This window comes from Triturus cristatus, chromosome 2_1 (assembly GCF_964204655.1).
Source record: "Triturus cristatus chromosome 2_1, aTriCri1.1, whole genome shotgun sequence".
NCBI classification, from domain to species: domain Eukaryota; kingdom Metazoa; phylum Chordata; class Amphibia; order Caudata; family Salamandridae; genus Triturus; species Triturus cristatus.
Genome location: NC_140581.1, coordinates 56,915,778 through 56,940,590, shown reverse-complemented (window position 1 = coordinate 56,940,590; position 24,813 = coordinate 56,915,778). Strand labels below are relative to the sequence as shown.

The following is a 24,813-nucleotide window of genomic DNA, read 5'->3' as shown; positions in this document are numbered from 1 at the left end:
GATGGACATATACTATTGATTGTGTTTGATTATGTGATTCATTCATTTTGTGTAATACACGGTATAAAATTGCTTTAAATATCTGAAAATTGACACAGCTGTACACCCAGTTTTATCAGGCAACTCTTTTACCTGATTAACTAAAGCACATAGGACTGTGTGCCATTTTGACTCTACACCAAGACACACAGCCTTCATTGGCAGTGAGCATGATCTTGGTGAGGGGACCTGAAGGTAGCAGAATGCATGCTTCAGCCCTAGTGGACCCTCATCAGTTACAAGGTCCTACATACATTTAAAAAGGCACTAGTCTATTGCCAATTGTCTAAACCAATGTAATATCACTTTCAGGGGAAGGACAATCACTGGGGCCTGGTTAGCAAGTCCCGGTGCACTGTCAGAGTCAAAAACCAGCATCTAGAAGACTAAAATAGAACAAAAAGTCAGGGCATCTGCAAAGAATCCCAGTTTCTAAAAGTGAGTTTGTGAGTGGGTCTGTAAGTGTGTACAAGAGTTTCTGATTTGGTCTGTGAATCTCTGAGCGGGTCTGTGAGTGAGTGCATAAGCCTCTGAGTGGCTCAGTGAGTGGGTCTCAGTGTGTATGTGTCAGTGGGTGCACAAGAATATCAGTGTTTCTGTGAATGTTTGCATGAGTAGCTCAGTGGGTCTGTGAGTGGGTGTATGAGTGGGTCTGTGAGTGACTGCTTCTGAATATAAATGAGTCTGTGAGTGAGTGAGTAAGTGTTCTTTTTGTATTTTCAGTGACATTTGCAAAGGTGTCATTATGTATTTTAGCAAATTCATTGCAACTGTACACGGAGGCACGCTGACACTCACAGCAAATTTGTGAGTATCGCAAGTGAAAAAAACCCTATTTTTCATAAGATATTATTCTCATAAAAGGTTCCACAACCACCCTTCCATAGTGTCAGGACACATGCATCCTGATCCCTAATGCCAATTTCTGTCATTTGATTGCAGCCCCAGGGACTGGTCCAATGAGGCAAACTGATGACCGCAACTCTCTGCTCACATTGTTGCCAGCCAGTCAAGGCATTTCTGTTGGCATGCGCATTTGCATTTAATTGCGAAATCATTGCGAATTAACCATGACTGTAGATACCTTAATTTGGATTTCCTTCAATTTCCCAACAACATTTGAACAGTTTTTCACTGTATACCTGAAAACATTTGTCCAGCGGTTCGGACTGTAGTTGTGTTCACAGCCACAAGGGAAATTAACATGAGAAACACATTTTGTTTGAACCCTCCTTTTTCTTATACATTGCTTGATGGAGCTCCCCAAAACTTTCCATGTGCAACAAGAATTAATGGCACACTGTTCTTGGAAACTTTTGTGAAGATTCGTCAAAAGGCTCCAAAGATATTGTCACGTCAATAAACACTTTTCCTATGGAAACAGGACCCTAACCATAACTACCTGCTGGCAAATAGGTAGGTAAGTAGGTATGTGTATATGTACATATATAGTTGGACCCACAGGAAGAGCACTTATTGATTGAAACTGCCTTCCCAGATATCACAACTAACATCAAGTTAGTCAGATAGTCATCCGTCCAAGACCAAAACTAGGGGGTGGCTCTATTCGAGATGTACTAGAGCCCTTTTGGAGTTACATTAGGTATTACGGATCAAGCTTAGAATGGTTGACCATATTAAAAATGCATGACCACTTTATAAGGAGACAGCGTGGGAAGCCCTCCAGTCGGCCAGTATAAAAAAGGACAGTGACACTTTTTGGAAGGCAAGTAATGCCCCCTATTTTAGAGAATTCTCTGACCCCACTATGGATGTCCATATTTATGAAGATAAGTTGGTTGAATATTTCACTAGTATATACACTACTCTGAACAGGAAGCAGGACACTTTGGAGAATGGTCAGGGGAGCACAGTGGGAAAGACTATCCATTTGAGTTTTACTTTAGAGGAAGTGCAGAGGACAGTGAAAGAAAGCAGTAGGGGCAAAGCCCTGGACCCAGATGAAGTCCAGCTTGATGTATTTTGTGATCCTCAAGTTCTATGGGCACCACTGCTCACCACTGCTCACTAATGTTTTAATACTACTTCTAAGGTAGGCCCAATCCCCACCTGGTATATGTCTGTGATAATTACAATTTTTAAAAATGTTGTCAAATCGCCTGTCCCCTTTAGACTCAACAGTAAATGTGATGGGGCATATTTTATTGCACAGATTGGAGGATTGGGCTACAGATAACATTTTAACAGACACCCAACATGGCTTAAAAAAAAGAATTGAACACAATTGATCAAGGTTTGAATTTGCCATTACTTTTAGCACAAAATGGCACTACATTTCTCTTCTTTGTGAATGTTTCAGCAGCCTTTGTGTGTATATCTCATTCAAAACTCTGGTCCATCATGGCTGAGTTAAGCGTAGATGAGGCCATAATTAATTTTATGACAAATTATACAGGGATGCCAATGCTTGTGTATTTATGGGGGAAACGGCAAATGCACTGAGCACTTTAAAATTGGAAGGGGCAGAAGACAACGGTGCATACTTGCCCCTTTTCTCTTTTCACTGTACACAAACTGAGTAGAGCCAGTGCTAAGAAGAAAATCAAGGGATATACCATATAGGGACTTGCCCTCCCCCAATACTTTTATATGCGTATGATGCAATTTGAATTGCTAGAATGGGGAGAGGACTTCAAGGCCTGATTGATGAATACCTAGAGGCCCATTAGGATGGCAGGCGGACATCCGTCCGCCCGCCACCCTAGCGTTGCTGGGACCAGCCGCCAGTTGTGCGGCGGTCCCGCACCGGCGATTAGGATGCCACTGCCACCGTGGCATCCTCCATTCCCAGCATTGTGAAGGGCGGTACTGTGAGCACCACCCGCCACAATGCTGGGAATGCACTGCGTGCATTGTCATGCACAAGGTGACAGGCACCGCGAGGTGCCTGCCCCATGTCCATGAAAATGCAGGGGGGTACCATACGTACCCCCCCTGTGCACCCCCACCCCCTCAATACCCTGGGGGCCTGCAACGGGCCCTGGAAGAGAATTCCGCATGCCTTTCCGTGGCAGTAACGCCGCCATGGAAAGGCATGTTTCCGCACCCATGCTAATATGGATGGCGGTGTCTAGCAGACACCGCCACCATATTAAACTCTTTTCCGCCCGGTCGACTTGTCGACCGGGCGGAAAAGCGCTGGACGGTCTTCCCGTCCGCCGCGGTACCCCTTGCCATACTAATGTGGCAGGGAGTAAATGGGTGGCGGGCAGGGAAGGATGTAGGCGATCCGCCCTACATCCTAATGGGCCTCTTAGTGCTTATACAGGACTTCGACTTAAAAGTGAATGAGAGCAAACTTTCACAATGATCTGCAGGGCAAGGCCAAGGAAAAGGCCAGGCATTTTATTAACAGTGTAACATTTTGTGCGACTACTTACTTTTCATTCCTCAGAATTTTATTTGATAATAAATATATATGGAAACCCATGACATCCAATAGGATGGCTATGTTTGAACAGTCAATAAATGGTATTAAAAGATTTACAAAGAAACTGGGCTGTATGCCGGACAGACCCCATTACTCACACAAAAATAATTGCAAGGTAAATATACAAATTCCTTTGTGGAATTAGACTTTTAATTTTAATGTAATTGTGGCCCTGGATCTTTAAAGCTCCCTGTCACCTACTACAGCAAGACTAAACTGCTTGAGTATCAGAGATGTTGTCTTCTAATTACTGATTGCCAGAGGAGCTAGACAAATAAAGAATACAGGGCATATGCAAGACATAAATGTGATTATTTGGCTCACTGAGCTGGGCTCCACTTTTCTAGTTCACAAAGTTGCGGCAATACATTTTTTGGTTTGCTCACAGTGCTGGCACCTGATGAATATTCTCCTTAGAGGAGCTCTGTAGATTGGATATTCTTCTTATAAGAGGCGCACCAGAGGAGTAAACAACATGTACTATAGGCGCTTGCAGTGCTGGTTGGCTACAATGGACATAAAAGCATCGAAATGTAGAGCTCTGTTTGTTCCAGGCTTTGCTCCAACCAAACACCGCACAACAATGTACCTCATAGTTTCTAGGTGCACTTTCATTTCCATGATTGTCTTCTTTCTTTTGACAAACCTTAATTCTGGCCCTCTTCCTGGAACACTAGGATTAGAATATGAAACAGTATTCCTATAGCACACATTTACTTACTCTTAAACACTTTTGTGAATTGGGCCTAAACCATCTAAAAAGGAAATAAAATGGGAACATTCAGTGCATATTCATATTTAATTAAAATAAATGAGCTAGGACAGTGCCCTCTGCACCTTTACTAAATGGGAGTTGCATGTGAGAGTGCCCAAAGAACCCCAGTTTTATAAATGCGTTTGTGAATATCAACCTTACATGAGTAGGTGAAGCCTCTATATTCTCCAGTCAGAGAAGTGTACAGAGGTTATTGAAAGAGCCAAGAACAGACAATAAATACATCAATTTTTGAAACTGTATCCTCTTGTCTCAGACGCTATAGTATGGAATAATGTCAAAGCTCAGGTACATGCAGAAATGAAATGCATTCTACTGTGGCATCCCTTCCCAAAATGAAGGGCACACCAGCAAAGATGTATGTAGGTGTAAGGGGAACTATCTTATTGCATCCCCTTTGGAGAGAAGGAAAACAGACAGGTGTCCCTCACTCTTCTCCATAGAGATTTGGGTTCAGCTGTATTGAAAGTGTTGTGAGTCAAAGAAGCCTGCCTGAAAGTAGGACACACACACATTCGTAGCTGCCTTCAATGATTGGTGATTTATTATGTATAATCAGCATGTAAAACAGGTGTATCGTAATGATGAAAATGATTGTAATCTCAGCCATCATGATAGAAAACAAGATCAATTTTAGAAAAGCCCAAAGCATCTTATGTTCTGCATCTTTTCATTGTGGAATAAGGAGTCTAATCTCTGTCTAACATGTACATTTATGCTGTCAGCCTCCCAAATCATACCATTAGTCAATCCACTCTCTCTCCACCTTATGACAGGTCATGTATTATCCAAAACATCTCTGAAACACTCTCAGCCTTGCAGTTAGATCTCTGGTATTCTGTGCACGCACTAGTCTTTGAGCGTACCTATCCCAAACTCCTAGATCTCTTTATACCTTTCTCGCCTTTTATTTTCTACTGTAAAGGGAGGGAGTTACTGGGTACCTTCTTGCATCACTCACTGTTGACAATGCTTCAGTTAGAAACAGATGAGAAAGCCAAGGAGGTGCACCAAGACATGCCTTCTCCCATGTGACCTCTATCTCCATTGCCAAGCTGTCCACTAAATGAAGCTTTTATTGGGCAGAATGGAAGTTTCATCTTCTTACATTTCTCTTATTGTTGGTAGCATAACTAGTATCAACTTGCTTGCTTTGTGGTAATCTTGTCCACTCTCTTAGCTAAGATAACCATTCAAAATATTAGTTTTCGAGGTCCTAAGCCTCTCAAATGCACACTCTAGCGTGTTTGTGTGGTCAGGTTTATCATACAAAAAAGCTGTGCCATGTACACACTACAAACCACATTTCAAATGTTAAGACTAAGGGTGATGTCAGGAACCCAGTGGGTGATCCGACAGCTCCCTCCGGCTGGTGAAGACCTTACCTCCATCCACCCAGCAGCACACCTCTTGCCTTCATTTCACTTGACTGCTGCAGTGACAAAAATGCTCCTACCAACATGGTGGTAAGGCTTGTGTCAGAAAAAATTTCTAAGCCTGCAGCATGATTTCAATGTGTTTTCCACAAAAAACTTCCAAAGTGAATTTAGTGAGTAAAGAATGAAATAATGGCCCTGACATGCATGACTGCCATGGCCCTGTGGCATACACAGGCAGGAGTGAAGATGTCCCCCTACAGAATACACCATTGTATGTTTGTAATAGCTTTAAAGCTTTAATTTGCATCGTCATTTAGGAAATGTCTGAGTGACCAGGTGGTATGGGGGCTACTCACAATCCTGGATATATCTAGAAACAGGATATTTATGTACATGACACGTGCTAATAACTTGGAAAATCTCTCAACTGAAACAGTGATGGCCTGTACTTCCATAGCCTTTTAAATGTGTGATATATAAGAGCTGAAAAATGTGATTTTTTTATATGCAGAGAATAATTGCACATGTGGATTACATTTTCAAAATGTTAACGCTCATATGTTATTTGCCAGCTGTCATTTTAATAGATTGTCTTGTGATTTAAAAAAAAAACTTTTTAAAAGATGTGAGATAAATCATCGCAATTATGCCCTTTTGTTGAATATGGAATTTTTAGACTTTGCTCACGCCCTGGAAATAAATTATAAAATAATATTTTTGGTTTACTGGTGCAAGAGGTTCAGTTAATTATTTTAGTACTCTGGTGTTAGGGGAATGGAGATTGTATGTATTAAATGGCAATGTATTGGGTACAAACCTGGTTAACAAGCAGGGAGGAGAAGGGGGGTCATTTAAATCAATAGTTTATTTGGTTTTAAATTGTGTGTTTTAAAGACAAGTGTCTAAACATTAATAAAGTTGAACTAAACTGTACTTCTATAGGTGGAAAGCTGATCTTTAAATGCAGTTTTGTAACTTCTATGTGTGCCGCTTAACGCAGCACACATAGAAGGTGCAAAACACCTTTTTTATATTCGCGTTTTGCTGTTTTTATGTGTGCTGCCCAAGGCCCGAGGCAGCACACATGGAAATAGCAAAAATGAGGAAAAATGAAGCATTTCTCCTCGTTTCGCCTGTTTAAGAGCAGGTTTTTCCTGGCATTCATTTTGGCATTGCCTCTTATTCAAGCTGCTCTTGTAAATAAGGTCGATTTGGGAAAAAGGGGGTGGTGATGGACAGAGTTTCTGAATGATGCAGAATACTCTTACCAAGTCAAGAGATCATGGTTTTAATCCATCACCGTTTTTTAGCTCACTGCACCATCCCAGCTCAGAACCTGGCTACATGCAAATTAGTCTGTACCTGTCCCAGTGCATGATGGGAACAGGGCAAACCAAACTACCAAGCCAATTCTTATACTGGGAAGGAAACAAGCTTCCGGGGACCGGTTTCTGGCATCACAGCCTGTTCCCATCATGCACTGGGACAGGTACAGACTAATTTGCATGTAGCCAGGTTCTGAGCTGGGATGGTGCAGCGAGCTAAAAAAACGGTGATGTTCCCATCATGCACTGGGACAGGTACAGACTAATTTGCATGTAGCCAGGTTCTGAGCTGGGATGGTGCAGTGAGCTAAAAAAACGGTGATGGATTAAAACCATGATCTCTTGACTTGGTAAGAGTATTCTGCATCATTCAGAAACTCTGTCCATCACCACCCCCTTTTTCCCAAATCGTTTTTATCCACACTCAGTGTGGGAGGGTATGCTCAGACGTGAGTCCCTTGCTCATTGCACCATCAGGATTCAGGCAAGCCGGGCCGACGACGGCTGTGATGCCAGAAACCGGTCCCCGGAAGCTTGTTTCCTTTCCAGTATAAGAATTGGCTTGGTAGTTTGGTTTGCCCTGTTCACATCATGCACTGGGACAGGTACAGACTAATTTGCATGTAGCCAGGTTCTGAGCTGGGATGGTGCAGTGAGCTAAAAAAAACGGTGATGGATTAAAACCATGATCTCTTGACTTGGTAAGAGTATTCTGCATCATTCAGAAACTCTGTCCATCGCCACCCCCTTTTTCCCAAATCGTTTTTATCCACACTCAGTGTGGGAGGGTATGCTCAGACGTGAGTCCCTTGCTCATTGCACCATCAGGATTCAGGCAAGCCGGGCCGACGACGGCTGTGATGCCAGAAACCGGTCCCCGGAAGCTTGTTTCCTTTCCAGTATAAGAATTGGCTTGGTAGTTTGGTTTGCCCTGTTCCCATCATGCACTGGGACAGGTACAGACTAATTTGCATGTAGCCAGGTTCTGAGCTGGGATGGTGCAGTGAGCTAAAAAAACGGTGATGGATTAAAACCATGATCTCTTGACTTGGTAAGAGTATTCTGCATCATTCAGAAACTCTGTCCATCACCACCCCCTTTTTCCCAAATCGTTTTTATCCACACTCAGTGTGGGAGGGTATGCTCAGACGTGAGTCCCTTGCTCATTGCACCATCAGGATTCAGGCAAGCCGGGCCGACGACGGCTGTGATGCCAGAAACCGGTCCCCGGAAGCTTGTTTCCTTTCCAGTATAAGAATTGGCTTGGTAGTTTGGTTTGCCCTGTTCACATCATGCACTGGGACAGGTACAGACTAATTTGCATGTAGCCAGGTTCTGAGCTGGGATGGTGCAATGAGCTAAAAAAACAGTGATGGATTAAAACCATGATCTCTTGACTTGGTAAGAGTATTCTGCATCATTCAGAAACTCTGTCCATCACCACCCCCTTTTTCCCAAATCGTTTTTATCCACACTCAGTGTGGGAGGGTATGCTCAGACGTGAGTCCCTTGCTCATTGCACCATCAGGATTCAGGCAAGCCGGGCCGACGACGGCTGTGATGCCAGAAACCGGTCCCCGGAAGCTTGTTTCCTTTCCAGTATAAGAATTGGCTTGGTAGTTTGGTTTGCCCTGTTCCCATCATGCACTGGGACAGGTACAGACTAATTTGCATGTAGCCAGGTTCTGAGCTGGGATGGTGCAGTGAGCTAAAAAAACGGTGATGGATTAAAACCATGATCTCTTGACTTGGTAAGAGTATTCTGCATCATTCAGAAACTCTGTCCATCACCACCCCCTTTTTCCCAAATCGTTTTTATCCACACTCAGTGTGGGAGGGTATGCTCAGACGTGAGTCCCTTGCTCATTGCACCATCAGGATTCAGGCAAGCCGGGCCGACGACGGCTGTGATGCCAGAAACCGGTCCCCGGAAGCTTGTTTCCTTTCCAGTATAAGAATTGGCTTGGTAGTTTGGTTTGCCCTGTTCCCATCATGCACTGGGACAGGTAAAGACTAATTTGCATGTAGCCAGGTTCTGAGCTGGGATGGTGCAGTGAGCTAAAAAAACGGTGATGGATTAAAACCATGATCTCTTGACTTGGTAAGAGTATTCTGCATCATTCAGAAACTCTGTCCATCACCACCCCCTTTTTCCCAAATCGTTTTTATCCACACTCAGTGTGGGAGGGTATGCTCAGACGTGAGTCCTTTGCTCATTGCACCATCAGGATTCAGGCAAGCCGGGCCGACGACGGCTGTGATGCCAGAAACCGGTCCCCGGAAGCTTGTTTCCTTTCCAGTATAAGAATTGGCTTGGTAGTTTGGTTTGCCCTGTTCCCATCATGCACTGGGACAGGTACAGACTAATTTGCATGTAGCCAGGTTCTGAGCTGGGATGGTGCAGTGAGCTAAAAAAACGGTGATGGATTAAAACCATGATCTCTTGACTTGGTAAGAGTATTCTGCATCATTCAGAAACTCTGTCCATCACCACCCCCTTTTTCCCAAATCGTTTTTATCCACACTCAGTGTGGGAGGGTATGCTCAGACGTGAGTCCCTTGCTCATTGCACCATCAGGATTCAGGCAAGCCGGGCCGACGACGGCTGTGATGCCAGAAACCGGTCCCCGGAAGCTTGTTTCCTTTCCAGTATAAGAATTGGCTTGGTAGTTTGGTTTGCCCTGTTCCCATCATGCACTGGGACAGGTAAAGACTAATTTGCATGTAGCCAGGTTCTGAGCTGGGATGGTGCAGTGAGCTAAAAAAACGGTGATGGATTAAAACCATGATCTCTTGACTTGGTAAGAGTATTCTGCATCATTCAGAAACTCTGTCCATCACCACCCCCTTTTTCCCAAATCGTTTTTATCCACACTCAGTGTGGGAGGGTATGCTCAGACGTGAGTCCTTTGCTCATTGCACCATCAGGATTCAGGCAAGCCGGGCCGACGACGGCTGTGATGCCAGAAACCGGTCCCCGGAAGCTTGTTTCCTTTCCAGTATAAGAATTGGCTTGGTAGTTTGGTTTGCCCTGTTCCCATCATGCACTGGGACAGGTACAGACTAATTTGCATGTAGCCAGGTTCTGAGCTGGGATGGTGCAGTGAGCTAAAAAAACGGTGATGGATTAAAACCATGATCTCTTGACTTGGTAAGAGTATTCTGCATCATTCAGAAACTCTGTCCATCACCACCCCCTTTTTCCCAAATCGTTTTTATCCACACTCAGTGTGGGAGGGTATGCTCAGACGTGAGTCCCTTGCTCATTGCACCATCAGGATTCAGGCAAGCCGGGCCGACGACGGCTGTGATGCCAGAAACCGGTCCCCGGAAGCTTGTTTCCTTTCCAGTATAAGAATTGGCTTGGTAGTTTGGTTTGCCCTGTTCCCATCATGCACTGGGACAGGTACAGACTAATTTGCATGTAGCCAGGTTCTGAGCTGGGATGGTGCAGTGAGCTAAAAAAACGGTGATGGATTAAAACCATGATCTCTTGACTTGGTAAGAGTATTCTGCATCATTCAGAAACTCTGTCCATCACCACCCCCTTTTTCCCAAATCGTTTTTATCCACACTCAGTGTGGGAGGGTATGCTCAGACGTGAGTCCCTTGCTCATTGCACCATCAGGATTCAGGCAAGCCGGGCCGACGACGGCTGTGATGCCAGAAACCGGTCCCCGGAAGCTTGTTTCCTTTCCAGTATAAGAATTGGCTTGGTAGTTTGGTTTGCCCTGTTCCCATCATGCACTGGGACAGGTACAGACTAATTTGCATGTAGCCAGGTTCTGAGCTGGGATGGTGCAGTGAGCTAAAAAAACGGTGATGGATTAAAACCATGATCTCTTGACTTGGTAAGAGTATTCTGCATCATTCAGAAACTCTGTCCATCACCACCCCCTTTTTCCCAAATCTTGTAAATAAGGGGCAGCATCAATTCATTGGGTGTTACGGGGGAACGCCAACCACAACACCCATTGCCCACCCCTTTCACACTAAGTGTCGTGCGAATGGGGGCCTTATTTACACGGCAGTGTAAGCCACATGAAGTGCAATGCTCCTGTCGCCATCACAACGTCACTAAAAGTGAAGTTGTGGTAACAATAAGGGCTGTTAATATGCCCCTTTGACTTAGAGTTTTTTTGAACTACTGATGCTGCTGTATAGTGTCCTGCATGATTTGCAAGATATTAACCCCTTTCTCAGTACAGTTCTCTCAAATGTAATTCACATAAAATGTATCAATGGGGATTTGGTTTGATACCCTGAATAATTGTTTTTTTTCCTGGCTAATTACCAAGGCGAGAGGGCTACTACAAAGAAAACTGCATGTACAAATTGATGCCAAACCAATGATCATAAACTCTGGATGAAGTGATAACCAGGTGACATCATTGGCCAAAATATTATAAAAGTCGGAAACAAAGCACATGGGATACATGTTATTATCACAGTATGCAGCAATATTAATATTGTGGGCGATGCAGACCATGGAGAGGCCATTTTTCTATTTAGCGTCAGAATATATTTGATAGCCTGACCCTCTATCTGCATAAGTCTGCAAAAGGCCTAACTTCCTGTTACTACCACCATTATAATTGGCAGGAATAGCATTTAAAATAATGCAAATCTTAGTCAGAGAGAGAAGCATGAGGTTCAGGGATATAAGACATACATTTGGTATCTGGCAGTCTTTTTTGAGAAACCTATGAGTTCAACCAAGGGTGTTTGAGATGCTTGCGAGTGACTGCACCAGCTGTAGTCTCACACTGTGTAATGTTTAAATGATACCTTGGCATGATCTAGTGTAAGATCGGGATATTAGGTGTCACACATAACTTGATGATTCACAGCCGGTGCACACTACATCTCGATAGGCACCACATCTCAGACTTTTCTCCAGTTTCATAGAAATATCCATGTGTGGATAAGAAACTTCAGTTTTGCCAATATTGCAAACATTATCGAGCTTCTAATAATGTACCCAAGATCAGCTTTTCTCGTGTCGTTAACGCTGAAGTATAACTCTTAAGTAGACTCAAATTAGATATCCATTTGTTGATGAAAAAACAGGTAACTTCTTCAACTAAAACATGTAACTAGTGTATCCAGCTGTTACCTAAACTCAACCTATTCCTAATTGAATTTTATAAGGCAAAAATGGCAAGAGCAGTATCTGGTTCTTGTTTTTTCACTTTTCATGGTGTATCCCAGGAAGACAGGGAGAATCTAAAATAAATATAGAGTTCTGCTGAAAAGATGGTTGCTGGAAGAAGATTCCTGAGCATGTTAAGCCAGCAGTGGGATTCCCATTGCCAGAAGAGTCCTATTGTGGCCTCTCACAATGATTCATGCAACCATTTACCATTCATGTTGGATCCTTGGAGAAACAAATCAATGCATATGTCCAATGTCACTTTTAGATTCTATGACAAAGACTCACTTGACTCCTACAAGTCTAATCAAAATATCTGGAGGAACAACTGTGAAATGATCTTCCAATCCAACTCAAGAGATTACCTTGGGTAGGATCTTAAACACCTTCCTCATTTAGGTTGCTTGTATCTAACTGTCCATCTTTGTGTAGGTTGCATTTCAGAACATGTCACCTCAGGTGTTATGACATAAAATATTCGTTATTGACTTAAAATTCATTAACTTGACTATTGTTAATACCTTTGAGTTCAAGGTTGGATACCATTATATATAAGTGGACCAGCAGTGTGTGAAGTCAGCCTGTGGCTCCATCACAGTTTCAGATTAATGGACAACATATATTAAGTTAACAAAACCCAATCCAAATGCAAAGTGGCTGCCCTCCACAAACATCCCTTACCCACTAACTCCAATTCATAACTATCTAAGCGAAGGATGATAAAATAGAAATGAATTAGAGAAAACACGCTGGCCCTGCTACAAAAAGCTTGCCATGTCTTCAATGGTCATGCTTGAATCCCCGGCAGTACTTCCCCCTTCCTCTACAGCCTCACTAATGCTCTTCTTTTCCTTTTCTGACATGGGTGGGATGGCTTTACCCAGCTGGCACTTGATTTTTTCAATTCTCGCCTCTAAAGCCAAGTCAAACTCTTGTTTCTTTGAAATTGCCAAGCTTGTGATTGCCGTTCGAGCGTCCTCACAGCCGGTTTGTAACTTCAGGTACTCTGACTTGAACTCCGGATCTGAGGGATTCATGCCGAGGAATACTCCTAAAGCGTTCACACGGTCCATCAGGTAATGCTGAGACACTTCAGAGTAGGTACTTGCTATCATGTTGACCAGGTAGCCTAAGTTGGTGGCTTTGGATGCCTGCATGAATAACAAATCCTTCACAAAGGCTGCTGCAGTATAACTTGGACTGCTCCTTAAGGATTCAGCATTTTCCACCAATTCATTGACATTTCTTGAGAGACAGGACTCAATGAGGTTGGATATTATCTGGAAGAAGGAAACCATCTTATCCCACTGCTCTTTGACTTTCTGCAGGGCATTCAAGCCTTTAATGAGCATCTTCTGGGCTGCTTCAAAATCTATCTTTTCTAGTTTATGACTCCTCATCTCAGTCAGGACTTCCGTTAGTTTTTCATTTTCTTTTTTTAGGTTTTCAAAGGTCTTCAGGTAAATGGCCTGACTGTTGTTTAATTGCACTCTGGCCTGTTCCACTCTGGCCCAAGCCATTTGTGCAGCCTGTGTGCCTATTCCACCACTGCGTACAGCCGCATACAGATTTGGGGCCATTGGCTGCAAAACAGGGGAATTCTTTGCTGATTTACACTTGGTTTCAGCTCTTAATGAGTCGGTATAAATAGTTTTTATCTTTTGAGCAATGCTCTTCAAGTTCTTCTCATCCAAAGTATTAGATGTGGCAACTCTGTGCAATTCCTCACAAATACCAATGCCAGATTCCAGAAACGTATCCATTAGCCCTTGTACAGTACAAGTACCTTGATCACTTATGTCCTTTTGCAGGTCCAATAACCCATTTTTATAATAGTCTGTTGTGACTGTATGGTCCCTCTCATTAAAAACATTTTCCATTTTAACAGTGTCCTCTTTACTGTCTAAGACCTTTCGAAGACTACTTGCCAGTGATATCATCTGATTGGCTCTGGAACAGACATTGGTGTTGCAAAAGGGGAACTTTTCATTACTCGTGTCACGAGTAGCACCTACGTCTTGTTTTACGTCTTTCTTTCCTATGAATGATGATGGGTTAAGAAGAGTGCCCAGTATATCAGCACCAACAGTTTCAAACACAGAGGGCACTTTGTCCATTGTATGCTTGTAGGCGTCTACTGCATCCTTTAGTTGTGTCTCCATGGCCTTCCTCAATTCCTCTGTCATTTGCAAAGATTTCCTTGAGGATGCTTCTTTTATGCGGAGCTGCTCCAGGGCAGTCTTTGCATCCGTCAGCTTATGCTCGTAGCCCTTCACCGAGTTCAAAGAAGCTTCAAGCACCTCCTGGATTAGGTAAACTGTCTCATTAAAGCTTGCCTCCACAGACTGAGCCAAGGTTGTGCATTCCTTGGACACCCGGAGCAAACCTTTCAGCTTCTTTGGGAGGAGATCATTAACAGTGGCAGTCGGCTCGGACAGAATCTTGACTATTTCTGCATTGGCTCTAGGTATGAAGCCTGAGAGGAGCCTGATCTGGTCCATGTTCTTGTTTGCAGCGTTGAAGGCAAACCAGGCTGAATTGCAAACCTGCATTAGGGATGCAGCAAAGGATTTGGGGTATTTCAAGAACTCGTATCCACCTCTTGGTGGATTCAGGTTGATGGCGAAATCCCCTCCAGCTGCTGAAATGACTGCCAGCTCTCCTAGGATAGCGATGGAGATGGGGGCGGGCATCAGGAACTCTTCCCAGCTGGCGAAGGGTTTCATCTGCAGTGCGATATCATCCCTCACTTCCTGGATTGAGGAGACACTTTCGATTGCATCATTGAGATTAGCAGCTGTGGTTTTGCAGTCCACTTCTCTTCTGCGCCCTAGAGAAAATACAGATTATTAAATATATTGTGATGGGTAAAACATGAATTGCACACGTTGTCTAGCCGTAGCATAACCATGTGCAAGGGAGGAGCAAGAAAAGTAAAATAACCTCTATGTTGAACCAAATGTTTGATGGCACCACATTAAAGCAATGGAGCCCAGACCTCCTTAGAAGAGCTTATGTGATTATTCAGTCCATCATATTTACATTAATCCTTTCACCCTTTCATCCACCATTTTAACTTATATTCTGTCATTCATCATTGAATCTTTTCACAATTCAATCTATTGGTCATCCATCCACCATGCACCATTGAACTTACCCAAGGATCAAGAGAGTTGTCATCCACCAATCCTTTTGTCCACCCATCTTCTCAGATTACCATTTTCTCTGACATGCTTTCCCTCACTGCACGAAGCTGGCTGTGTTTATACTATACCAAAGTAAGGCATAGTGTGCAGAGAGTCTCTTTTGTGGTAGTGTGGTTGACCAGTCAGACTTATCAGAGGGTAATATTAAGCATTTGTTGTACACCGTCAGGAAAGGAATGATGTAACACACTCAAAGGCTGAATCCAGATCAATTGTTTGTATACAAAGTTGTGACTTTGTTATTTTTATGGCTAGAACCAAGATTTACTCAGTAGCAGGTAAGTGATACTGTTCGTACAATGTTACTTTTCAGAAATACAGTGTGCACTGGTGTAGGAGAGTAGGATGTGCACTTATGTTGCCCCCACTTTTTTTCTGATGTTAACACTGGTTTCTGGCTATAGTCTGGCTGGGTCCCTGCTAATCAGGGCCCCAGTCTCTCTGTTCTCTCTAAACAACTTGGAGTGAAAATTAGATGCACTAGTGATTGGATACTGTGGTAACTTATGAGCCCCTAGTATATAGTACCTTAGGTACCAAGGGCATAGGTACTTCACAGGCCTACCAGGAGAATGGACCCCTGCTGTTCTGCTGGCCACAGTATTATGAGCATACACTTCTGACCAGGACACCTGCTGGTGCCGGACCCATAGGTACCACACCTGGATCTGTTCCCCTGCTGCCTCTTCTACTGTATGGACTCAGCTTCTGTGGATAGCACCCCATTCCTAGAGCTGCATGGTGAGGGTTGGAACTCTCCCTGGTGCCTGCCCTGCTGGCTTGTAGCCTCTCTGTGAACATCACCTCTGGCCTTACTCTGGGGTCCTCCCTCCTGGTTCCACAGTGATACCGTCCCTTCCGTCTCTTCATATAATGGCTAAAGTAAAGACAGAGAAAGGGAGAGACGGTGTCCACATGCACACATCTGCTGGCTAATTACAAACTGAAGTGGAACTCCTCTTGCAAAACCACACCCAAGTCAGCAGTCAATAGCCTACAGTCCACCTTGGAACCTAAACTGCACTCATTGATGGTTGACATTGTATTCTTACGAGAGGATCATAAGACGTTCGAAGACAGTGTGCAGGATACGGAAAAAGCACTGGCACCGATTCGCCCTTCTCTCACAGACCAGCAATGACAAATTGAGATATTGCAGTGGCAATCTTGAGAGCCATAACGGATGACTAAGAAGTCTGCTCATGGAGGAATATCATCAGGGTGGTAGGCCTGTCTGAGGGGGGGAAGACCTGAGTATGGACTTGTAGATGGAGCGGTGGCTGATGGAGGAGATGCTGGGAAGAAAGGTTTCCAAGTTATTTTCTGTCGAGAAAGCGCGCTGGGTACCTGGTTATCCCCTTGCACCAGGAGCAATACCAAGAACAGTGGTGGCAAGACTCTTCAAATTCAGAGATCTGGATTACTTACTGAAATTAGCTTGTGTCAAGGGTCTCTGGTCTGTTACCATTATTCCGGATTATACCGTAGATGTACACGGACAATGGGATGCATTTTGAGATGTGAAACAGAATCTTCATGCCCTGGGGTCAAATAGGCCCTGTTATTCCTGGTAAAGTTGCAAGTCATTTTTTGCACCTAGACGGTCTCCTACACAATGCCCCAAGGCACTCAGTCCTGGTTGGAAACTAGAGATGATCACCAAGCTCACCCCAATTGGTAAGTGGCAGTGGCAGCGAATGGTAAACTCAGCAATGCCTCCAACGCTCTGCCAGGAATACTGAATGCATCTGTTGGCAAAGTGACAAAGGCGCAGGCAGTGATGGGGAGAGAGGGGGCAGTGGCGGTGGGAGAACTATCCGCACTATCTGACCAGAGAACCGTGACTCTAATGGCAATGATGGTGTCTTTAGGATGACACACCGGTGAGTGTACTCCCAAACGAGCTGAAGATGGTACACAGGTCACTTCAATGACTGTGGACCTGCTTCAGTCTATTTGAGTGTGACTTAAGTTTGTCCCTTTCCTCTGTTTTCATGCTTCATTGGGATCAGCAGAGGGGAGGCGAGAAAGAGGGAAGTTTGCAAGGACCAGTCTGCTTGGCTCCTGAGGCGGAAAGCAGGGAGCAGGGGCTATTTACTTTTAAAATTTACTGTGATTGAATACTGTGTTTTTATCTGGCATCTTTACTCACCTGCATCTCTTGGCTCGCCACGAACAGCGCTACTCGCTGCAACGATCCCTTTATTTCTCCCGCCATTCCCGAGGGCGAGGCGAGACACGCCCCCTCGGCTGGCCACGCCCCCCGCCATACCTATAAATTGAGCGCGTCGCGGCCAGGCTTCGCATTCATGATTGGCTCCTGAGGCGGAAAGCCGGGAGCAGGGGCTATTTACTTTTAAAATTTACTGTGATTGAATACTGTGTTTTTATCTGGCATCTTTACTCACCTGCATCTCTTGGCTCGCCACGAACAGCGCTACTCGCTGCAATGATCCCCTTATTTCTCCCGCCATTCCCGAGGGCGAGGCGAGACACGCCCCCTCGCCTGGCCACGCCCCTCCAACCTCTTGACCCACCGGCATAAAACATGTGTCTGGCCAGGAAGCGCAGCGGACGAGCGCAGCGGGCGCGACTTTTGCGCGCCAAAGGCGCGCCTAAGGCAAGCCCGTCTGCGCCCGTCCGCGGCCGGACGGGGCTAGGGGCACGATTCCATGCCAAAACTACGTCTTATTCTACCAAGGACCTTATTGCCCTCCAAGGCCATTGGCCACTCCCGGATCCCATCCGCAGTCTGATTTCCTCACTAGGCCTTGCTCCTTCTTCCCCCACTGCACCCTATCCCCTGCAGCTCGTCCCCCCGTCACCTTGCCCCCCCTCCCTTGACCCCCCCCCCGCTCTCCGGCATTGTCTATTTTCCTACTCAATACCAGGTCAGCGGTCAAGCACCACCACGAGCTGTTTGTCTTACTCGACTCAGAGAAACCTGACATTCTGCTCCTGACCGAAACCTGGTACTGTGATTCTTCCCTCCCTGTTCTCTTGGCCACCCTACCCCCCTCCTATGTGGCCCTGCGGGCCGACCGGCCGACTGGCAAGGCTGGCGGTGGGGTCGCCCTAATCGCTCGGTCGGAGTTGAACTTTCAACCACTCCCTTTTCCCCCTATTCCCCCTGCTGACTTCCTGGCAGTCCGCTCTCTTTCATTTTCCCCCCCCATAACCTTGTGGTAAACAAAAATCTTCTTTACCGGACTGAATTTCATACGGGATCTTGAAATAAAATAAAATAGCTCAGAATAACAAGAGGCAGAATCCGTGGTATAAGAGTTTCTAAATGGGCTTTATTCCATCAAAAATGGCCGACTCGAGTCGCGGCCTTCAGGTTCCGTCACCACGAGGGTTCAGGAAGTGAAGTACAATAATTTATTGACAGACATGCATTTTTATAATAAGTACATTACAATGAAACGAATGTAGAAGGCGTAACATTTGATAAGAAAAGTGACAAAACAGGTACGTAATCGAAACTAGGCGTAATAAGGAATAAAAGAAACATGATTGGTTAGGATTATCAGACATAGGTGGATCTATAAGATAATACTTGGCATAGATGCGCGCGCAGCAGCATGACGTGTGATTGACGTGCAACTAGGGGGTGAAGGGGACTTGACATTTAGCTCTACATGTGGAGACGAGAAGTCTGGGGGGTCAAGTCAACCTAATCCCAAATCATATCTAACATCCTATGTTTAAAGAACTATGTTATCCACAAGGAAGGACTCTCGGACAGAATCTAGTCTATACTGACTGTGTGCGTGCACAAACGCCTAAGTGTCTATATGAGATGCGAGGGGCAGAAAACTTTCCATGGCAGCAGGGCTATGAATCACTTGCAGGAGGACGGAAAGGCTGAGTCCTTTGCTTGTGAGCTAAAGGAAATGTTTACCTAAATCACTAGACAGGAATGCATCGGCTGAAGAGCAAAATAGATAATTCGAAGGTGAAATACAGCTTCTTGGCAGGCAGGCGAAAACTGGCCGAGGCAGGCACCGTTAGCTGCATAGGGAGTAGGGCAAAGTTCATGGATACAGATGCGAGCTCAAGCTGAAGCTGTCAAAGACAGAGAGCAGGGAAAGGCTTTGAGGACAGAATCGGGCCTACTTGCCTGAACTGTAAAAATGGAGTAACTTAGCCATATAAAGTCGGTGGCCTTTCATACTTAGGAATCGAATATCCAGCCCATCGATGGCGGATCTGACAGAGAACATGTCGACGGTAGACACACATATGTTTGCGTCTTAGAAACTGGAACTAGAGGGAACATACATGTACTTGTAACATGCATATAGAACCGTTGGGGTCCAAGATAGGGGACATAACTGATCAGGAAAATCCACATTTCCACATTCCCTCCTTGTCCCCTACTTGCCCTTCAAGAGATATCAATCTTCATCATTCCATCGATTTGCTCATGGAGCATCATTTCTTCTTCCTTCTTCTTCCGGCATTTTGAACGAGAACTGTGATATGGAATGCATGATGTGGCACACAGACCACAAATCGCTGGTCCACATTGCAGGCATAAACAACAACTGAAGAGCATAAGAAGGCCAATACCTAGGAAGGATAGAACTCTCCATCCCCAGGCTGATATCACACTCCAAAACCACCCGGACCACGTCCAAGTGCCTGGATTTTCGTGTATCTGGCTTACAATCTTATGAAGGCGTGTTATAGCTTTATATACAGATGGCGAATTTTCTGGTATGAATATGCAGCAGCTGGATCCGATGACCCTGCAAGCTCCGCCCCTATCGGCCAGGATGACGTCAAGGACAAGACGATTCTGGAGAACAACAATTCTCATCACTGATTGTTCCTCTGTCAGATTGCCTAGGGCGGCTATAGTCTCATTTACTACAGCTTCAAGAGTCTTGGTGAGTCTACGTATCAGCTTACTATTTGATATTGTACCTATATAGGGAAAGATACCTTTATTGAAATCTGCATACTTGTCCCATGCCGTCTCAGTATAATCGACAACTGGGAGATCTCTTCGCTCTCTATTGTGTACTAAATGAACATTTCGATAATAATCAGGGGGAGCTAGAAAAACAGGTGGCAGAAGGAATGCTATGTAACAGGTACCATCCCAATCTAGAGGCAAACGCATATATGCAGTCTGACCACATATAAAGTAAGAATGGCGAGAAGCTCTAAATGAAGATTTACCTTGATCACTATATTCTACTGTAGTAACGCATTGGCTATGGCCCATGTGTATGGAACCAACTTTTCTCACACATAATTCACCCTTAACTGGAAATACTGACATAGTGGGCAGAATTAGTTCAACTTCGGATTTGACATTCAAAATCATAAGATTAGGCGTAAAATTACCTAATTTATACACTTCATTTTCTAAATCAGTTCCTGTTCTACTGGGGTGACCCTCCTTATTAGGGTGACAGACTTCGAATAAAACTAGATTCAGATTTCCCCATATCCAATGTTGTTGATAAACTGCTGTGTCTGGGTCTATGGAATTTAATAAACTAAACCATGCTCCACAGGAGCCATTGTGTGTGAACGGATGTGGAAAGAAAGGCAGAACTCCTTTGTTATTCTGATAGGGAGGGAGTCGGCCACACACCCAACAATTGGTGGCATTACTAGTCTGATGGGAATGATGTAACATACTAATGAATGTGTTATTGCGCAGCGCAAGTCTATAGGACAACTCATGTGGGGGGAATTCACTAAAAGAATGTTCATCAGTTATATTGAAAGCACGTTTAGAAACAGGATAATACATATGCAACAATATACTTGCAGTAACTAAAAAACTCAAGAAAAATAAAATTAATAAAGTCACAATACAGTGGTTACGCAGTAATTTACAATAAGCATGTCGTTTCATTATGATTCTGGACTCTACATGATTCAGACCTAAGGGATACATGTCGGGACAGATTCAACCGCTTCACCTTGGAGAGGACTTAAACAATCAAATCGTCCGACAGTTTAGATCTGGACCTGAGTTTCTGCTTGTAAAGTTCGGTGCTACTGGCCTCAGCCAAAGGTAGCTTTGAGTCAATGGGGGAAGACACACGGGGAGTACTGTTTGTGTCAGGAGGAAGTCCATGAAATTTCTTTATATGGCTGGAATGTACCCAGCCTTTTCTCCCTTCGATCTTCACAGCTGTTCTGGTCGTCAGCAGGACCAACTTAGGACGCCTCCACCTTGGCTCCAGTTGGGTTTTCCGATCAAAATTCCTGACGAGAACATAATCGCCGGGAATTACATCATGAGGTTTCACCTCGGTGTTGTCGGGAAAAGCTGCGACTACCTGTGAACGACAAGATTGTAGTGCAGACATCAAGGAAGCCAGGTAATCTGTCAGCATATTACAATCAACATCAGTTATTTTACGGGGTATAGGCGTCCCCCACATATTCGGTGGTCTACCAAAGATCACCTCATAAGGGGATAACCCTGTTCGAGAGTGTGCTACCATCCTCATGTAAAATAGCGCAACTGGTAAAGCTACTATCCAGTCCACACCTTTCTCCTGACATATTTTAGACAGTCTGATTTTTAAAAGTTGATTATGTCGTTCCACGAGACCTGCTGCCTCGGGGTGTCGGACACAGTGGAATTTCCACTGATATCCCAACAAAAGTGAGACATGTTTCATTAATTCGGATGAGAAAGGCTGGCCGTTATCTGAATATACAACACGTGGTAAACCGTACCGTGGGAAGAATTCTCGAACTAGCTGCTTGGCAGTAGTCGGGGCAGTGTAATCTGATACGGGATACGCCTCTGTCCAACGGGAGAGAGCGCAGACAACTACGAGAACATATTTGAATCCTCGACAACGTTCCATCTGAATATAATCCATCTGGAGGACTTCAAAAGGATGGTCAGGAGGCTGAAATCCACCCTGCTCTACGGGAACACTCTTTCCTGGATTAAACTGACAACATATCATACAGGTACGAACCTTTTGTTTAGCTGCTGCTCGTAAATGTTTGTTGAACCAAATGTGCTGAATGCTGTCTAGCATAGCCTTCTCTCCTAAATGTGCTGGACTGTGAACTGTAGCTATAATGGCTTGAACCATGGAGTCAGGGAGAAACCATACAGATTTCTCCTTCGTCATCCATCCTTGATCTGTCTGGATCCCTCCTAGTTCAGTCCACTTCTTTATTTCTTCTGCTGTGGCATGTGTCTGTATATCAATTACGTCAAGTGCGGGATCCTTAATTGTCATACACTGTGTTGGTGTCTGAACTATTGGCTTTGTCATGTCTAATGTGCGATTCTGAGCAGTCTGTTTAGCTGTTCTGTCAGCTAAATCATTGCCTTGAGAAATGATATCAGTAACCTTCGTGTGTGCTTTACATTTCATAATCGATATAGCAGTGGGTAGATGTATTGCGTTTAACAAAGCATGAATGAGGGGTCCGTGCTGAATGTGGGCACCATGGGAAGTTAAATAACCTCTCTCTCGCCACAACACGCCGAAGTCGTGTACAACTCCGAATGCATAACGTGAGTCAGTGTATACATTAACTTTCTTATTTGTGGCTTGAATACAGGCTTGTGTTAGAGCAATAAGTTCTGCTGCTTGGGCGGACAAAGTATCTATACAATTTGTCTCAATAACTTCAGTGTCTGTTGTGACTGCATACGCGGCCACTAAATCTCCTGTACTTGTTCTCATGCACGATCCGTCTACATACAACGTCAGGTCTGGATCTAACAACGGAACGTCTGTCAAGTCTTGTCTAGGTTTCGTCTTTATTTCAATGATTTCAACACAATCATGAGCTAGTGGGTCTGTTCCAATTACAGGTAATAGTGTAGCAGGATTCAATGTATTACACCGTCGGATCTCTATGTGTGGTTGAAACAATGTCAATTCATAACCGGTAAGTCTTGCTATGGTCAAGTGTTGTGTTTGTGTTCGGTTCACAAGAACCTCTACTGCATGTGGTACTTGTACTGTCAATGGATGTCCTAATACTATGGCATCGCTTTGTCTGATTGCTAAAGCTGTCGCTGCCACTGATTTCAGACATGCAGGCAAAGCCTGAGCTACGGGATCTAATGTACTGGAAAAATAAGCACATGGCTTGCGTGATCCTGCTTGATCCTGAGTGAGTACTGACAAGGCAGTACCTTCGCGTTCTGTAACAAAGAGTGTAAAATGTTTGCTATAACATGGTGTTGCTAAAACAGGTGCTTGACATAAAGCTTTCTTTAAGCTTTCAAAAGCTTGTGTATGTTCCTGAGTCCAAGGGAGAACAGTCGATGTGGCTGCCTCCTGTGTGGTTAACTGAATGAGTGGTTTTGCTAGAAAAGCGTACTGAGGGATCCACTGCCTACAATATGAAGTGAGGCCTATGAAAGCTCGCACCTCCTTTTGTGTCTGGGGTATTGACATGTTAGCAATTAACTGGATGCGATCTGGTGTAAGCTGCCTTCCCTCCTTGGACAGCGAGTGACCAAGATAAATAACTCGCTGGACACAGAATTGCAGCTTAGAAGGAGACACCTTGTGCCCCTTGTCGGCTAGGAAATGTAAAACTGTCAGAGAAGCTTTTTCACATTCTGGCTCGCTTCTCGCTGTGATCAGCAGATCATCGACATATTGAAGCAGTGCAGTATTGACTGGCATGTGGATACTGTCAAGTTCTCTCTTCAGTGCTTGGCTGTAGATGCTGGGGCTTTCTGTGAATCCTTGGGGAGCGCGTGAGAATTTAAAGCTGCGCCCATTTAAACTGAATCCGAACAAATATTGGCTTTCCGGATCTATTGGGACGCTGAAAAAGGCATTCTTGAGATCGATTACAGTAAAGAATGTTGCTTCGGAATCAATTGCTGTCAACAATGATGATATATCAGGGACCACAGGGAATTGTGGTACAATGCACTTGTTTAGTTCACGCAAATCAATAACCAATCGGTACACTGGTGGGGCAGTAGGATCAGTTCGTTTAAGAATCGGAATTATCGGTGAATTACATACATTGGAGTCTGTTTCTACAACTACTCCCTGGACAATCAGCTCATCAATGATTTTCAGCAAAGCCACTACAGCATCATGCGGTAACTTGTATTGTCGCATTCGTGGTAGTACCACTCCTGCTTTCAGGGTGACTCGATAGGGTGTAATGTTCATGCAGCCAACATCCGTAGGGCCTTGTGCCCATAGATGTACTGGTAAAGTCTGTAGTCGGGGATCCATGTCTCTAGACACATAGTGACCTTTAAAATCACGTAAAAACAACCTTACTCCTTCCGGAGAACAACATATTATGGCTCCTAGTGCTTTCAGAGTTTTAATTCCTAACAGATTTTCTGGGCATGATTTAGTAAGCAATAAATCTGTAGTTCGTGTCAAAGGTCCTATCGTAAGTGGTAGAGGCTGTGATACTTCATTAACAATAGGTTTTCCTGAAAAACCAAGGGAAATATTTTGAGAGCCTGAGAGGGGTGCCCCTGGAACTTCACTACGT

At 44.4% G+C, this 24,813-nt stretch overlaps 1 protein-coding gene across 2 annotated transcripts in view; it reads right to left on the bottom strand.

Annotated features, from left to right (window-relative positions):
* Positions 1 to 4,787: 4,787 nt before the first annotated feature.
* Positions 4,788 to 24,813, bottom strand: part of LOC146863721 (uncharacterized) — a 56,710-nt gene continuing 36,684 nt past the window's right edge. For both annotated transcript variants that reach the window (XM_085627869.1, XM_085627870.1), the window contains exon 3: positions 4,788 to 14,951. In XM_085627869.1, coding sequence (XP_085483995.1) covers positions 12,880 to 14,951 — 2,072 coding nt within the window. In that variant the 3' untranslated portion in view covers positions 4,788 to 12,879. The remainder of the gene's footprint in view (positions 14,952 to 24,813) is intronic.